At 32.4% G+C, this 19285-nt stretch overlaps 2 protein-coding genes across 2 annotated transcripts; both read left to right on the top strand.

The window, feature by feature from the left end:
- Positions 1-7000: 7000 nt before the first annotated feature.
- On the top strand, positions 7001-17134 carry LOC108338044 (histidine kinase 2). The gene is made up of 14 exons (XM_052880237.1): positions 7001-7981; positions 8416-8688; positions 9379-9837; positions 11067-11342; positions 11893-12062; positions 12191-12403; positions 12488-12674; positions 12885-12936; positions 13024-13247; positions 13343-13441; positions 13970-14625; positions 15123-15620; positions 16182-16697; positions 16794-17134. The coding sequence occupies exons 1-13, from the start codon at positions 7670-7672 to the stop codon at positions 16432-16434; spliced, it is 3672 nt and encodes a 1223-aa protein (XP_052736197.1). The 5' UTR covers positions 7001-7669; the 3' UTR covers positions 16435-16697; positions 16794-17134.
- A 198-nt stretch (positions 17135-17332) lies between these two features.
- On the top strand, positions 17333-18578 carry LOC108338045 (glucan endo-1,3-beta-glucosidase 12). Its single transcript, XM_017574703.2, has 3 exons — positions 17333-17861; positions 17977-18231; positions 18366-18578. The coding sequence occupies exons 1-3, from the start codon at positions 17795-17797 to the stop codon at positions 18398-18400; spliced, it is 357 nt and encodes a 118-aa protein (XP_017430192.1). The 5' UTR covers positions 17333-17794; the 3' UTR covers positions 18401-18578.
- The last annotated feature ends 707 nt before the right edge of the window (positions 18579-19285 follow it).

The raw sequence follows: 19285 nt of genomic DNA, 5'->3' as shown, positions 1-19285 counted from the left end.
TAATTGTGTCTGTCTAACTGAGAGTAGAATAGGTATAGATAGGTGCATAGTAGGAAAAAATAGGGCATAGGGGAAGGTAGTAACAGTAATAATAGTAACAGAGGAATAGGGTTTGTTACGTTGAAATTTGAAAGGAAAGGAGCAGTTATTGTGCATCCGAGGCAGACTACACATGTTGTTGGCTCAAGGATCACTTCTTTATGTTTGTTTGGTACCTGTGTTCCATCAAACCTCTGATGTTACCCTACGTAGTTAGTTATCTTCTTCAATTCTCTCTCTCTCTCTTTCTCTCTACTGCATATGTTTCACATTCACTTTCTTTCAGGTTTTCTTTGCTTCTAAAACTTATAATATGCAAGAAGAAAGAAGAAGATTAATTTGTATCAATGGTGGAGATTTGGGTATTAGGGTATTTATCTGAAAACGTAAAAAATAATGTAGTTTACTGGGTTTGCATTCTTTAATTAAAAGTATAGATTTGAAAGAAAGTCGGATTGACTTATTTAATATATGTAATTATCTGAAATTTAAGGTGAATTGAAGTTTTATATTGAAAATAATAATAATAATAATAAGGATGACTAATAAATAAATAGAATAAAATAATAAATTCATTGTTTTAAGATTTTGAATTGGATGTTTTATTTTGGTATTTTATTTGAATTTATTTAAGTTTTGTTGATGTTAAATATTGTTTTTCTTCCTTGAAATAAAACTAATAATGACAAGGCTTTTAAAGTAGGTAAAAAATTCTAAAATTTAAAGATAATAAGTTTTCCGTTTAGAAAAAATGTGTTATATTATACAACGCGATATAAAGGAATAATTACCATTAATTAAGATACTTGTGTTTGAGAGAAATGTTATAATGCGAAGAGACTTATACTTGAAAGAGTTGTTAAAAATTCAAAGTGAGTTGAAGTCTTATATTAAATAAAAATAAATAAAATGACTAATAAATAAGTAGAATAAACTATAAAATCATTGTGAAATTTTAGATTGAAAGTGGAGTGCTGATATTTTATATGCTTTTATTAATGACTCGTTGATTTGTGTTTATCCTTGAAAAAATCTCACAGAAAATTAAACCATATTTTGTTTTTAATTTAATGATATTTAGATTATTTTGTAAATTATAAACTTATTGTGTATACATTTAGAATGGAAATGGTGTCCTAATTTGTTATATAATGTTTTCATTACTCATTGTTGTTGAATGATATTTCTTTCTCAGACAAATCCCACAGCTATTAAACCATATTTTGCTTTTTAATTCAATGATAAATTACTTTTGTAAATTATGAAATTATTGTATATATATATTTATTTTGTTGAATGCAATGCATTTATTCTCAAATTTCAGTTTGAATGCTTTGCAATTTGATTTTGGATTCCTTCGAAAAAATTGGACTTTCCTATGTTTTATAACTTTATTTTTTTTTTAGGATTTTGTTGTTCTTGTTTCGACGAATCGATTACGAGCTCCTTTCAAATTTACATTGGCTATATGTAGAAATTTCAAAATATTTAATGCAAAAGCTATAATCTACACTAGTAATTTGAATATCAGAAATGGACCAAACGTTTCAAAGTTGAGTTTGCGATTATTAGGTGATAAGAATAAAAAAAAAAAGAGTTATGATGTGTGGACACATTACAGTACCTTTTGTGTAAGATTTATTTAGACATCTTAGATATAAGATTTTAACCTAACACAAACATCTGAAAAATTAAATATTACATTATATTATGTAATTGGCATAATATGATGAAAAACATAGCTAAATGAATAACAAAATGCAATTAATTATTAACTATCTTTGCATATTTATGAAGAGATTTCATGTGTTCCTCTCTGTTTTATTTACATATGGACAAAACATTATATACATACAAAAAGTATCCATCAACACCTTTAAGTGAATTTGGTGGAGTATATTTGAGAAGGTTTTAATAATAATAATGACGAAATTTATTTATTTTTATCTAAAGGGTTTGTATCTTTGTCAACATTAGATTTATTGATAAAAAAATCAGTTATCAATATTTTTAAGTTTAAACCATTCAAACTTATTCAATTAATAATTTTTAAAAAAAACAAATAAAAATTAAATGGTAAAAACTACTAAGATTCTAAAGTAAGATTTATCATTAGAGATTACAGAAAAAATGAAGTTGTATTTTATATGATACATAATGAGATTGAAAAAAGTAATATATATAAAATCTTAATTTTATTTTCTCACACATGCCATGTTTCAAAGGAGGTAGATGTTTGTGCCAGTGAAAGTGTAAAGGGTGAAAGGGACGAAAAATAATATAATGTCACATGGGGCTTATTAACCAAGCAAGCATCAAACAATCTAATAATAAGTAAAATATGTAGTGCACAAGGTGGTCCATACAAGAATTTGTCTTAAAAATAAACTATAATATATATATATATATATATATATATATATATATATATATATATATATATATATATATTATGCTAAAAAAATAGTACTCATCGATGTGCACTTATGATTAAGAACAATTCAAGAAATCCTACTCAGCTATTAGGGAGCAGTCAGTATTTACAAGTACTTGTAACTTACAAAATTATTTAAAAAACAGGTCTTTTTTAATTGGGAAATTTTAGAACTTTTATATTTACATAAAAAGAATATATAAATTCAAAAATATTTTGTGGGAGTGTGATGTTTTTTTATATAATATACACTTTTTTAAAATGATTTGTTTAGATTTATATAATTTTTTTATATTTTAACTATATATATATATATATATATATATATATATATATATATATATTGTAATTTACTATCAATTTAATTGAAAAATATATTAAAAGTATGATTAGAATATTGGTCACTAACTTTTTCAATGTGAAGATTATCCCCCTCAAGAATAAATACAAATAATAGCCTTGAAACTTACTCTCCTGACCAATGATTAAATGTTCTTTTTTGTTATATCATTATTGCCTACCTTTTTATCGTATTTATCCATTCCTTAAATAATTTCATATTCAACCATGTTTCTTAATAATTAATGAATTACATAAGGATGACAAGTTTATGTTTAGTACAGTGATTTTACGAGTAGTGATTACAGATATATTATTTTGTTATGGGATATAAGTACTAAGTTATAAAAAAAATTTGATAAAATATTCAAGTTCTATAATTATATACAATGAGTGTCTATAAAAATTTATGAAATTGAGTGGAAAGTAAAGATATATAATAAATAACTCTGTTATAGAGAAGGTCAAGAGTTCTGTATTAAGATAGTTAGATTAAACAAACCAAATATTTGACAAATATTAATATTTAAATCTGAATTTAGTATTAATCTTTAAAAAATAGTTTATTATTTATATATTGTATGATGTGTAACCTAATAGACTTGATGTAAAATTTCTTAAATTTCCCAAGTTATATCAATTATAGATGATAGGGACAATATCTAGATTGAAGTGATGAAAATTTAAATTTGCTTTCTATTTCACAGTAAGTCAATTATGTGTGTGTATATATACATATATACACACACACACACACATATATATATATATATATATATATATATATATATATATATATATATATATATATTATTTAAGTAATTTTAATTTATAATATAATATTTATATATTAATAACATAATTGTTTTTATTAATTTTTTTATTCTATTTATATCGTTGATCATTGTTAAACTTTCTTATTTTATTATACATCTCTTTTGACAGTTTCATAATATTTAAGAACCAACTAATAAAAACACATAATTAAGATTTCGTGATGTTGGTTTTGTTCACTCTATCAAACTTAGATGTTCTTATATTTAAAAAATGTATAAATACAGTTTTTTAATCCAATAATATTAATTATTTTTATGTGATGACAACAAATTATATTGGTTTTTTTAGATATTGATAAAACAAAAAAAAAATTATAAACCTGTAGAATCGTGATTTATTGTTTGTAAAGTAAAAAACAGTTAATATGTTAAACAAAAATAACTCCATCCATTAATTTCTTAAAAATATATAAGCATCAAACCTAATCCAATTTTGAAACATAAACAAAAGTAATAAATAATTTAATTAAATAGAACACATTATTTTAAGAAGGTTCAATCTTCCAAACCGCAATCATGTGCAAGAGAAACAAGAGAAAGTATTTTGAAACGAACACGTCACATCTCATTTTCTTATACATAAATAGAACATAAAAAAAATCCATACATAGTTATTTTCTGCTACATTTAAAACTAAGAAAGCATAAAGAAAAACAATTGGTTGTATAAAATCTATGATGTTTGTAGAAATAGTAATATTGTAGGAAGAGAGAGAAATGAAAGGAAATAATAGATTAATTAATTTGGGAAGAAAAAGGTGGAATAATTAGAAAAAAGAATGCATATTGTTTTGAGAAATCTTCCTAGGGAGAATAATAGGCATTGTGGTGGGTCTATGTCCAACTGGATTTTGTAATTATTGAAGCTACACATAGTTACTTGATGTGCCACATACAGTCATGCACTTCCCACATGAACATAGTACTTAGATTCAAAAAACATCAATAAATCAATGAATGAATAAATAAATTAATAAATAAATAAATAAAATAAAGAAGTAGCATGGTAGTAGTTTCCATCCCAAGAAGTGAAAAGAAAAAGCTTCCAATGCCATTATGCCCAAGTGGATTACAATGAAGCATGGCCCTACAAGTTTAAACCATCTAACTCTTCCTTTCATCATTCCATTAATTCTTTTCTTTTTTACCCTCTCTTCTTCTCTTTCCCAATTTCAAAAAAAATATTTTCTTCTTCTCTCAATGCCAAAATCACAAATCAAATTTACTATAAAAGGATAATTTTAAATCTATTTAACCTTTAAAACTAACTTTTACACACAAAAAAAAATTGACATCATTCCATCTTTAGTTACATATCGACCGATAAAATATAAAATCTTTAGTTACATATCAAGCCAAAAAAATGTTTGCTTACGTAATAACAACAATTATAATAACGACACAGTTGAGAAATATGATATTTTATTATTGTGAATATAGATATTTTATGATTTTACTTCATAAACGTACTTCAAGTTAATGGTGACAAATTGCCAACTATGAACAGCCACCAAAAAGAAAGTAATGGTGCCAAACCAAATTGCCAATTATGAACACTCCCCATAAAAATACAAAGTAATGGTGCCATGCCAATAGGAACCACAGCTAGTTCGCCTTACATCATCATATTCCAATATATATTCTTATATCACCAAATCAAACTCACCTGCATTTATATTTATAACACGGACTTTTCTTTCCTATCATTTATCATACCAGAACGCCAATATCTGTCAAAAAAACGAGTATGTTGTTTGACAACTAAAAACATGTTAATCCTAAAATTAAAAAATTCTTAACTTCAAACTTAGTAATGTATAACAAGTGGTTTTGGTTGGGAATAAAGTATTAGTCTAAGTCTTATATTTGAGAAAATAAAATATTATATAAAGGTGAAAAATATTTATTGTCTTTTAAGATATTGAATAAAGAGTAATGTCAATTCTTTATCTGATTGGACTCAAGTTTTGTTAATGTTGTATTTAACCTCTTTCTTAATGGTGGTTTGATAAAAGATGAAACAACCTGCACAATTCCAACAAATAATAAATATCGCTAGAATATACTTTAACTATAGTTTTGATACCATATTAAGAAATGAACTTTAAGTCTAACTCAACTCCACAAAACCGGTTTATAAAATGAGGTTTGCACTCACTTATATATTATAAATTGACCTTATTTTAGTCGATATGAACTTCCAAGATGTTGTATTTTTTTTTTAATGAATTTCTTTTTCGGCCCTTAAAATGTTGTGATGGCGTAAAAAGTGACATAACATTAAGAAGAATTACGTGGGTGTATGTGAAATAGTGTTGGTAGTTACTATTTTTGGCAGAAATGACAAATATGAGAGGCATAGCTAAACTCACAAAAGTGGGATCCATTTGAAAACTAAAGAAGATGTGTGTTACTAATCATAAATGATGATTAATTAATAGCATAACATAACCCTACTTCAATATCCCAGAATGATGATTAACTCAGAAGGCAAGAAAATCACAGATCTAAACTGCATTAAGGGAGCAGCTAATTAAGATGATAGAAAAGAAAGAGTTAATATAATAATAGGCATGCAATGATGGTCAAAGCAATTATGGTTTTGATAATAGTTTTTAATGTAAATGGGAGTTTGTTTAGTACTATTGGTTTGATTATTATATATTGGTGGGTGAGGTATATAGCAGACATTCATTTTCTTTGATGCCCCCATTACACCTATATGCCCCTCATCAAACCTATATAATTTTCTCAAAACCATTGATTCCAGAATCTTTTAGCACCATGCGCACATTAGCATACACCCCTCTGAATAATTGCCCATTCTTCTTCCAGTACATTCTCAACATAATATTACAGTGTTACTTTCCACTTCTGATGGAACTGGGAACGGGACAATGAGCTACCTGCATTGACATTTTTACCCTTTTGGAAAAATCAGATTTTTTTTCTCTCTCTGTTTCAAATTCTTATTCCCTCTCTCTTGCTCTTCACCGTTTCACCAGAACCATTTCTTCTCACATCTTTTTTTTTCTGACTCTCTTTATCTTTTCTGGCACTTAAATCCGTATTCTGCAGTGCACAGTTGGAGTACTCCCTCTTTAAACACTGGAGGGTGCGGTCCTTTTCAACTCTTGCAAAAGCAAAAAACACCAAATACAAGTTAAAATTAAAAGAAAATTTGTTAATTAAATAAAGACCCATAAAATTCAATTATGCCAGAGCTGAAAAAAGAAACAGTAATAATTGATACTAAAAAAAAATCTTGTTATTTTTTATTTCTCCCTTTAAAAATTTAATTTTTAATCATGGTTTTTGTTTGCTTTTGGTTAAACCTCCCCCACCAGATGATGAGATAATCATGATCCATCCTCAATTTAGCTAATGCTGCACACCAAACTGGAGAGAGAGATTGACAGACGGAGAGAGAGAGAGAGAGGGAGGGGGACACCCAACGTTTTCTGAAAAACAAAATGGGTTATATCAGCAAATTTGCAAGAAGATGATGGTCAGTGTGTGATATTGTTCCACTCTTGATGTTTCTGTTGGGTGTTCAGAGGTCAGTGAGGCAGAAACAACCTGTTATAGAAAAAGAACAAATTTTCCCATCTCATTCACAATTCCTCTCAGTGGGTTTGATTTGGTGTGATAATTACCCCATGCTCCTCTTCCACCTCTTCTTATTGTTATCTCTTCAACTTCAACCTTCACGGATATCCAAAAAAACAAACTTTTTGGTTGGACCACTCCAGTTCAAGCATAGTGGAGCTCCTTTCTTGAGATATACCAACTGGGTTTTGTGAAACTTTTCTCTTTTGCCTGGTGGAAATAGCTTAAAGTACCAAACTTTATGCGCCCTGAGGGGGTGGACTGGTGAGAGAAATTTTGGGGTTTGCTTCAATTTTGCTTTGCAGTTGAAGATTCATGGTGGGGTGCTTGTTGCTTCAGTTTTTTGAATCTTCTGTTCAAGCTCGGGCTTGCCTTGAATCCTCAAGACTATTACTTTTTTGAATTTGGCAAGTATGTCTGTGAATCGAAAGCCTCCTGCTTCGAATGGTAGATTACCATCGAATATGAAATCTTGGAAGGTGAACGAGCCTCTGCATGGGTCTAATTCTCCCAGGACATGTAGGAGAAAACCCTTCCTTCTTTGGTTCTTTGGCTTTGTTGCCATAGGGAGTGTTTGGTTCATCTTGAGTTTCAATAGTAACTATTTGGCGAACAAGGAGAATGAAACAATTTGTGAGAAGAGAGCAAGAATCTTGCTACAACGGTACAATGTTAGTAGGGAACAGATTTATGCTTTGGCATCCTGGTTTCCTGGATCAGATCAGGTGAACTACACTCTCCTTTTCTCTTTCAATTTCTAGCTTCATATATTGTGGTCGTGACGGATAATTGTGTACTTTTGCTCAGAAACTTTAACTATTTGACTTCTTCTATTACTAACTGTCCAAGTCTGTTGAGCGTTAATTTCGTTAAACAAACAACTTCTTGTTGGGTTGTATATTTGAGCTGAGTGGAAGATGTTAAACAATGGAAACCAAGAGATTCTCTTAATGAAAGGGTATAAACTATCCTCTTCTGATTCTTTTCTGCACAAGGTTTTTCTAGCATCACTTTTTGTTGTAGAACCGGTTGATTTCTAAAAGTGACGGATGCCCTCTTCATAGATTTTTAAAACAAAACAGTAGTTGTTGCTGATATGAATGTGAGCAGTAGACAAAGTGATGCTCTTTATTCTCCATCTTACCTGTCTATAATGCAGATTTTATTCAACTGTATTGATGAAAGAAGACTTCGGATGCTGTTAAGCAGCAGCGTCGTAAGCACTCCACAGTTAACGTGTCCAGAGAACCAGGAGCTAAGAAAGGAGCATATACGTGTAATGGACACTGTAGAACCTATCGAGCAATGTCCAATTCTCAATGATTATGTCCAGGCAAGGCTTGAATTATCATTCCTATTCAAAAATTATGTATCATTGGCCTCGGGTACTTCACTTTCGACTGATTTTGTTAGTTATTTCCTCCGTGGAAAGGTAGAATCTTTATCAGAGCTAAAACTTGTATTTGTTTTGCCCAATAGGTCAATAATTTGAATTGTTAGTTCTCCTAAAAAATTGTTAGTATCTAAGAATTATAGTCTAGCTTACAATTCCTTTCCTCACTGCTCAACCTATCCTAGGGGAGCATAATATGGTTGTTTTTCTGTGAGAATTCCTAGCTATATCCTTTTCTGTGACGGACTTTAGAATTCCTAGCTATCCTTTTCTGTGAGAATGGTGAGTTTGTGGAAGCTAGCTAGGTGAGAAATGCAACTACTAATAATGCATCATCTGATTCTACAGTGGTACCATTTTGAATGCACTTGAATGTAACCAATTGATTCCCTTAAGTTGCCTATTCAGAATCATGACATTCTTTTTAGTTTGGCTATGCCATTATAAATCTTGTCTTGGTATCTAAAAGACAGTGCATTACCAGTTATAGTCTAGCATTTCAAATCATTCAACCTAAGTTGCTGGAAACATAGTCATATTATATTGATGGAAAAATAGTGGATTTTGGGTTAGTTTCTGCAAATTTGCCTTTCCCATGTTGTGATTTATACCACAGACTCTGCTTCTAAGCTCGTGCTATGACTATTAAAACGTGCATTCCTTGCATGCTTATTTGAAACTTGTACTTCCATTAAATAATTAATTTGCTATTTCATTTTGACTTTGCAGAACATTGTGCAACCGTGGGAAATGAGGGTATCTGCAATTTGGGGTCATGTGGGTTCATCTAATTTAACTAAAGGATTCTGGTGGGTCCTCATTGGAATTGTAATGTCCTACTTCTGTTTACTACGGAGGAGTCAAAAGCAGAAGCTGGCTCAGGGGCATCCAGCTGCACAACAAAAGCGGCTGAAGCATTTTCCACGGGGTCCATCAAGGGGTGCTGGGAGGTGGAGGAAAAAATTACTAGTTATATTTGTGTCACTTGGAATAATTGGGTCCTTTTGGTTATTTTGGCACCTAAATATGGACATCATGCAGAGAAGAGAAGAAATGCTAACAAACATGTGTGATGAGAGAGCTCGAATGCTGCAAGATCAGTTTAATGTGAGCATGAACCATGTTCATGCTCTGGCTATCCTTGTATCTACATTTCACCATGGTAAACATCCTTCTGCAATTGATCAGGTATTTTACTCAATTTTCCCACTCCATCATCTCATGCAGACTTACTCATGGTATGATCAATGACTGATGTTTTTCCTGTCTTATAGATGTTTTTGCTTAGTGTATCTTATGTGAATCTAAGTGTCATATTTGTTTGGCTTCATGGTAGACAATGTATTTTTTTTTTTTGTTTACTAAGGAGAGCAAAATATGATTCTAAATCTCATCTGTAAAATTAGGGGAAAGGTGCAGTTGCTCGCTTTCATGTAGTTGGGATACTGAAAAAAGATGATAATATTGAAAAAAATGGAGTTCAGGTTGAGCCATTGATCTATAATTCGTGTGACAACTTAAGCTATTGAGAAGTATAGACAATGAGGTTAATCTGTTGCTTTATGATTATTTTTTCTCCACAAATAGCCTAAAATAGAATTTCAGGCTTCTTCGTTTCTTTCATTGCATTATGGTAGTGCCGTTGCTAAAACTAAATCTCAAAGGAGAATGTCAATAAGGGTATCAAACAAATTCATTTTGGTACTTTTACTAACTATACCAAGAGAAACATGTTTGACAGCATTTTTCATTGTCATTGCTATAGATTTTTATTAGCCAAGTCTGACTCAACACCAAAAGCTAGCTTGAGGGAGGGGGAGAGAATTGTCCAAGTCTTGTAAGGAATAATTTGGTTGGTCTTATTTTTTAGCGCCAATGTGGAGAATAATAATATGCATATCTTCATACCCAGGACTAGATGTCAAAGTGAGGTTTTCAAGGAGACATTTATCAAGTGGCCTATTGTCAAGATTGAATAGGCTTTGAAATCATAGCTGAAATGGGTGGGCCTAACTTAACTATAAAAGTTAACTCAAAGCAGGGGGGTTGCACTTGTGGCCATAGTACAAGGAGTATTTGACCATATTTCAATCAAATGTGGGACATCTTAACAGCTTAATACGTTTCCTTTAAGTATCTGCTAATTTTACAAAAAAGAAAAATATGCGAGGTTTTAAACTGGGTTCCTCGTTTTACTCATAATTCTGATGTTGTTAACATTGTGAATGAGTGTGCTAGACTTGTAAGGATTGAATATGGTGAATATTGCATAGTGTTGGTTTCCGTTTTCAAACCGTGTTATATTTGTGATCCTTGCTATGCTGTTCTTGTTGTAATACTATTCATCTTGAGTGAAAACAACAAAAGAAAAGAGAAAAGTAAGGAAAAATAACACCGAAGCTTCTGTTTCACTGCAGAAAATTTTTGGAGAATATACAGAGAGTACAGCATTTGAAAGACCACTTACTAGTGGTGTTGCTTATGCTTTGAAAGTTCTTCATTCTGATAGGATGCATTTTGAGAAGCAGCATGGGTGGACAATTAAAAAAATGGAAACAGAGAATGAGGCATTAGTCCAAGATTGTATTCCTGGAAATTTGGATCCAGCACCCGTGCAAGATGAATATGCACCAGTGATATTTGCTCAAGAAACGGTTTCCCATATTGTATCTATTGACATGATGTCAGGGAAGGTGTGTTCTGCTTAGCTTGCTGTCATCCTAACATGATTTACTTTTTCTTAGCAAATTGTGAGACAATGGCTTAAAAACTGCAAAATTTACATCCTCATCAATGTTCTTACCCTGTGTATTCTGCACAAGCATGAGAAAACTAAGTTGTGAAGTCATCGGTTAGAAAGACTTTTGTCTTTGTATTTTCTTTATGGAAGGTAGCAGCATTAGATGCTTAAAGTTTTGTATACATGGAATTGAATATTCGAACTGGAGATCACTTAACAATGTATCTTACAAAATTTACTTTGAACAGTCAAAGTTAAATCTGGCATAAACAGAATCAACCTCATACAAGAGTTTTACTTTTAAACATCTGGCATCTCCTGTTTTTCAAGAGAATCAACTCTGACCACTGGCATCTCCTGTATTTCATGCTTAATCAGTTTATTCACTGTCATCTCAGAGATAGACTAAGTAGAAATAAGACTAGGAGTTATCATCTATAGAATTATTTGCTAAATTTATCTGGCTATCTAAAAGAAAATATTTTTGCTGCATTGTTACACAGGAGGACCGTGACAATATTTTGCGAGCAAGGGCATCTGGAAAAGGGGTTCTCACATCCCCTTTTAAACTACTAAAGTCCAATCACCTGGGTGTTGTACTTACATTTGCGGTCTATAACACTAATCTTCCTTTAGATGCTACACCAGAGCAGCGTATTGAAGCAACTGTGGGGTAATCCTACAGGCCACAGCTAACTGTCTATTGGTTAATATGCATTTCATGTGTGCACTGATATACCTACCCGTAAGAAGAGAATCACAAAAGTGTTAATGTGTGTATTGGTACCTATTTATATGCAGATATCTGGGTGCATGTTATGATGTTCCGTCATTGGTGGACAAGCTTCTGCATCAACTTGCCAGCAAGCAAACCATTGTTGTTAATGTTTATGACACAACTGATGCATCTGCACCTATCACAATGTATGGTACTGATGTTACTGACACTGGCCTACTACATGTAAGCAGCCTAGATTTCGGGGATCCACTACGAAAACATGAGATGCACTGCAGGTTTGCTTTCAAACTATAATAATTGTGTAATGTTCAAAGAATTGAAATATCATCAGTGCATTTCCGTTTCCTTTGCTTTTGCAGGTTCAAGCAGAGGCCTCCACTACCTTGGACTGCAATCAATGCATCAGGGGGGGTGTTTGTTATTACTTTGCTGGTGGGTCATATTTTTTATGCTGCAATAAATAGAATAATAAAAGTTGAGGATGGCTATCGTGTAATGAGTGAGCTGAAAAGCCGTGCTGAGGCTGCAGATGTGGCAAAATCCCAGGTATGATATATTTATGGGGTTTATACTATATTATGCAGATTAATTGTTAGCCTGGTGGCAAGAATATTGGACTTCTAAGCACACAATTATTTTGTTTATTGCATCATGATTATCGTCATTCAACATCAGAATTTTTTCTGATTGTATACATTCTTTTAATTAAAATTGATATTTGGACTTCACCTTGAGGATTGCTTTCCCTTTTTGTAGTTTCTTGCTACAGTTTCACATGAGATAAGGACTCCAATGAACGGTGTTTTAGGTAATTGAAAGTTTTGATGTTTTAATAGATAATCCCAACCTGTCAATACGTGGTGATAATTATCAGCTATTTAAAATCATTTTCCAGGCATGCTGCAAATGTTGATGGACACTGAGCTTGATAAAAAACAGATGGATTATGCCCAAACTGCACATGATAGTGGTAAAGATCTCATATCAGTCATAAATGAGGTTCTTGATCAGGCTAAGATTGAGGCTGGAAAGCTTGAACTTGAAGCTGTAGCTTTTGACCCACGTGCTATTCTGGATGAAGTTTTATCTCCTTTCTCTGAAAAATCTAAAGGAGTAGAGGTGAGATACTATCTTTCAGCTACCTTAGTTTTGTACGTCAGTTTTACATTAAGTCTCACTTGAACTTTGTTCTCTATACTTTTTGTTGACTCCAGCTGGCTGTTTATGCATCCAATCAAGTACCTCAAGTTGTCATTGGTGATCCTAAACGATTCCGGCAAGTAATTACAAATCTTGTCAGCAATTCAGTCAAGGTTTGCTGTATTTCATGCTGTATTTTTTGTGATTTATTATTATTCTTCGCATATATTGTAATGCTGGAAACATCTCATAATTTTAGGCGCTGTTGCATTTTCTCCCTTCGAAGCATACTAGGCATTGTAACCCACCTTACCAACTAATCCCTCAGCTTTTTATCTTGTCCTTTTGAAAGTGTGCGTGCCCTTTTCTGATTGATTTTGAGACATCATAGCAGAGTTAATAAGTAAATTCATCCATAATCCTGGTGATATTGATCTTTATTCACTATTTCTTTACAGTATCACCTTTTTGTCTTTAATATATATATATATATATATATATATTTTTTAACTTTCAATGGCAACTGATCCGTGCCAGTGGTAATACATTGTAATAATACATGAAAAATTTAAAGAATTTATATGTTTATCTCTTCTTTTTGAATTTCATATTAAATTAGTGGATCTTATTGTGGGAATAAGAGAATGAATCTTATTGCTTATATATAATCTGTCTTAATTAGTTTACTTGGTGCATTTCAGTTCAATCATGATAAAGGACATGTGTTTGTTTCTCTTCATCTGGCAAATGAAGTGAAGAATCCACTTCATGTTATGGATGCAGTGCTGAGTGAAGGCTTAAACGTCAATCAAGATGTATCAAACAGAACATATGATACATTAAGCGGGTTTCCTGTATGCAACAAATGGAAAAGTTGGGCAAATTTTGAAAAGTTAAGTAGCGTAGATGATCCTGAAAATTTTCAATTATTAGTAATAGTTGAAGACACAGGTACGGGAATTCCTACAGATGCACAAAGCCGCATATTCACGCCTTTTATGCAGGCTGATAGTTCCCCCTCCCGAACTTATGGTGGAACTGGAATAGGACTGAGCATTAGTAAGTGCCTAGTTGATCTCATGGGAGGAGAAATTGGATTTGTAAGTGAGCCTGGAATTGGAAGTACTTTTTCCTTTACTGGAACTTTCAGAAAAGGAGAAAGCACGTCTCTGGATGCAATGTGGCAGAATAATAGTTTTGGTTCAGAGTTCCAAGGATTGAGAGCATTAGTGGTAGATAGAAGAAAAATCCGAGCTGAGGTCACAAGATATCATCTGCAGAGATTGGGAATGTCTGTGGATATAACTAATAGTCTGAATTCTCAATGCTCTTGTCTATCTAGTACTTGCGACATGAGGTAATTTACAATTTTTGCAGTCTAAAAGTATAAACTTTCCTATTTATGTTGACATTCTGCAATAACATAAGAGCAGTAACTGAAAAATATAGGTGTTTTAAATATTGTTCTGAACTTAAATGTAGCTTGTTAGACTTCAGAATACTTCACATGTACTAGTCATTTACAATGGAAACAGATGATTTTAGAATATAAAAAATCAGTATGACCTGCTTTATAGGAAGGTGGGTAAGAAAAAAAAAAGGTGACATTCACAATAAGTTATTTTCCCAGACTGACTTGATGATCCTCAGTGCTTACTTTCACGTGAAATATGAATGTTGTTGATCTTGAAAAGGTTTAAGGTGCTGGTGTTCTGGGGAAAACTGGGAAAACTCAGTTTTTGTATTAATAAATTGGACTAATTGGTTCTTCTGAATCAGTTTGATAAATTCTATCATTATTAAGATAATACACATTTCCTTAGTACTAAATTACTATTTTTGCTTTTTCTTCAGTATGTCAGGCCAGTTGGCCATGATTTTGATAGACAAGGATGCTTGGGATAAAGAATGTCTTATCTTATGCAAAATCAGGAAGCTTAGACAGAATGGCATCAAAAGGGATCCAATAGACTTACCGAAGATTTTTCTCCTGGACAGCCACCCTAGAACCAACGAACATGATGAGCTAAAGTCAGTTGGTATCATAGATGATGTACTGATGAAGCCTCTTTGGCTTAGTTCTTTGGTTCACTCTTACAGAGAATCCCTTGGTACTGAAAAAAATCAAGTACAAAGGAAAAAAGTATCCAAACTTGGGAGTTTATTAATGCACAAACAAATTTTGGTTGTTGATGATAATGCAGTGAATAGAAGAGTTGCAAAAGGTTTTCTGCAGAAGTATGGCGCAAAAGTTACTTCTGTGGAGAGTGGCATGGCTGCTCTAAAGGTGCTTAAACTGCCACATAGTTTTGATGCTTGTTTCATGGATCTCCAAATGCCAGAAATGGATGGGTAATTTATCTTCTTATTCCTATTTTTTGAGTTTTTTGAATTTTGATTGCAACTGAAGACACTGTTGTCACCTATAAGAATAGAAATAGGGAGCAATGGCTGATCTAGTAAGTAGATAATAATTAATAGAACTGGTGCCAAAACTCAGACTCCTACGTTTATTTTCTTTTGCCAAAGAACCTGCCACCTAGAATATTTTAGCCGCAACTTATTTTTCTTGGGTTTCATGATTGTTTCGCTAACCTGCAATAGTTATATAAATAGATATTAAGATTATTATTAATTTCATTAAAATATGTAAAAATATGCTATCACATTTTAGATTTTCCTCTGGGATTAGTTTCCCAGGTATGTCACAGGCTCAGTTACTGTAATTAAGGGAGTTGATAAATCCTGCAATCTGCATGCTATTATTCTGTTATCCTTAGGTGTGACATATGGCCAGTTAACTTGTGTTAGAAATCCCAGACTCTGAATGCTTTTCTAGATAGGATCTCACAGACCTGAAACCATGGCTGAGATATAATTTAAAAGTATTTCTCTGTATTTTAAATGGTACAGTTTTGAAGCAACAAGGGAAATCCGCGGAATGGAGAGCGAGGTAAATGAGAAACTTGCGTGTGGACAAGCATCTGCAGAGATGTTTGGTAACATCTCATATTGGCACATTCCAGTACTAGCAATGACAGCAGATGCAACTCAAAGTTCAAATGAAGAGTGCAGAAATTGCGGAATGGATGACTATGTGACAAAGCCATTTGAAGAAGAGCAGCTCTATATGGCAATGACACGTTTCTTCCAGCCAGATTCATAGTGTGGAGTGCCTAGGTTAAAACGATTGATTAGTAGTTCAGATACCCTGCTGACAAGTGTTGACCAACCTCAAGCAACATATGTCAAGTGCCAGTTTCTCCATTAAAAGAGCTAGCGGGTGGATTAATTTTGGCTAGTTATGTCCAGATATTGTAATGGTTTAACATGCCCCAGCTGGTGTGTTCCTAATTCAGACACTGCTTGCCAGCATCAAAGCTTTCAATTCTGCATCATGGATCTCAGCTATGGTGTTGTTTACTGATAGTAAGTACTATGTTCATCATCCCTTGAGTGAAGAGTTCACTTGTAAGACTATTCACCCATTAATAAATTTTGTTCCTTTTTTCATTTTTTTTCCAGGATGCTGATTTCAAGTTCAAGATGTTATCACTTATTGCAGCAGAGGAGATCAACACAAGGCATAATTGCATTGGTGTACATAACCCGTTTTTGGTTCCTGCCTCCCATCTCTGATTTATTCTTTGTATATATTTATCCAGAGCAATTAGATTAAGATAAAATGTTACAGTGACGACATCATTGATTCAATTTTTGTGGCCAAGATGGAAAAGGGTGAAAGATCTTTGAATCCTCAGAATTTTGTAAGTAACTTGTAAAGCAAAGTTATTATTACATGACACCGGTAGAAGGCATATGTAACAGTATTAATATGTTGTGACCAGTGAAATTTCAACTTGTCACTGAGTTGTAACTGTTTCTTTCCACATAAATGCTGTGTGAAGGCTAATAAATGTTCAATTCATTAGAGTTGAGTATTGAGCTACAAGTAAGGCTACTGGTATGGGAGATGAGACAACAGAACATGAGGACCACTAACAAAATAAGCCTTTTTTCCCACACTGAAAAGGGCAAAAGAAAAAAACGGGGTTAAAGCTGAGAAGTGTATGTGGAAAGTAAGGAAGAAAGAAGGAAGTGAGATAAATAATCATTTTGTCATTGAGAGGGAAAAAAAAGGTAAATCGTTGTTGAGTTGGAAGAACTTCTGACAGCAGAGAAAGTTAAGAATATAAGTCTTTTTCTGTGCGTTTTTTCTTTCCGTGAGTGTGGAGCACGTGCCAAAGCATCACAAAACCGCTAAAACTGGAAGTGGCGTTAGAAATAACATAAACTTTTGCCATGTTACAGCTCAGTTCTTTCTGTCAATGTGGCTACCATGAATGATCCACCTGCAAGGGGATAACGTAAAATTCGTTTTTAGCCGTTAGAAAGAGACCAAAACTTCCTACCTTTTTCTGTTTGTGTACTATATAAGCAACAACATTGGTTATGTCTTTGGTGTTTATTCTATACACTAATTAGTCTTTATCAATCACCAAAGCCTCTCTTATCTTTTCTCCAAAATGGCAACATTGATGCTGAAGTTAATGCTTCCTCTACTTTTCCTGTTCATGATTCCTCCAAAAACAGGTAACGGAAAAGTGCTTCTTCCTCTACCCCAGAAATGAAAACATTTAACTTTTTATTCCTTCTCCCTATTGTATTCATTGAGTTCATCTCAAAAAAGTATATTGCATTCATGCAGCATATGCAGAGTTTGAGCAATGGTGTGTGGCTGATGAGCAGGCCACTGTGAATGAATTGCAGGCAGCCTTGAATTGGGCATGTGGAAAAGGAGGTGCAGATTGCAGAAAAATCCAAGCGAACCAACCTTGCTATCTTCCAAACACATTAAAAGACCATGCTTCTTATGCCTTCAACAGCTACTATCAGAAATTCAAGCACAGTGGAGGTTCTTGCAACTTCAGAGGAGCTGCCATGACAACAGAAGTGGATCCTAGTAAGTATCAAATTGATTCCTCGTAATCACGATTTCCCATTTGAGTGTGTGTATATATATATATATATAGCATAGAACAAAGTGCATGAATAATGGTGATTTATAACCTTTGAATTCTTAATGTTTGTGTGCAGGTCATGGTTCTTGTCACTATGACTTCATTCCATGATCGCAACTGTGACAGAAGACTTAAAATAACTGCAGCAAAAACTAGAGCTCGAACTGTTGTGTGGTCCCAAACTGCAATTAAGCATTTTTTTAGGGGCCTTTTTTTATACTATTGATAGAGCTGAAATTTTACTTTGCAATTGCAAAAACTAATAAATTAATATCTTTACTTTAATAAATGTGTAGTCCAGTTTAATTTCGTCTTTTTTTAACAATGTGATCACTCTTTCATCGTGTATCTCTAATAATTTCATCTTTCATTTCTAAATTTTTTCTAAATTCCAAAACTATTATTCGTAATTCCAAAAAGCCTACGTCCCATGATTTCAAAATTCAAAAGATTTTTTTAGTTAGATTTTGAAATCTAAGTAAGGATTTCTCAAAATATTATCGGATTTCAAAATTTTATGAAAAAAAGTTTTTTCATCAAGTTTCGAAATTTAACGTAGAAAAAAATTCTTCGTCAGATTTTGAAATTGGATGAAAAAAATGTAATCTTTAATACTATTTTGAAAATTGAAGATACAGATAGATGAAACAATCCAATATCAGTACTAATTTTTCTGCACTGGACCTCTGAGGCCCAATTTCAATTAACTTGGCCCAACAACCAGTCTCCTAGACAATGCAATTTCTTTTAGCATCGTATACTTTCTTTCTGCATCTTCATATGTGGGAGAAATGTCTACATTTCCATGACTCTAGATCGTATAATTAATAAATTTATTATGATTTTTTTTAAATTTTTAGATCTAGAAATATATTCTAAATACTTAATATATTTTTAGTTCATATAATTTGAAATCTAAAATGTATTTTTAAATTTAAATTACAAATCGTAAAATACGAAATATGTTTCTGAATCTTGGACCACAAAATCAAAGGT

The sequence above is a fragment of the Vigna angularis genome, chromosome 7 (assembly GCF_016808095.1).
Source record: "Vigna angularis cultivar LongXiaoDou No.4 chromosome 7, ASM1680809v1, whole genome shotgun sequence".
In the NCBI taxonomy this organism is placed as follows: Eukaryota; Viridiplantae; Streptophyta; class Magnoliopsida; order Fabales; family Fabaceae; genus Vigna; species Vigna angularis.
This window is presented reverse-complemented; position numbering and strand designations above follow the sequence as displayed.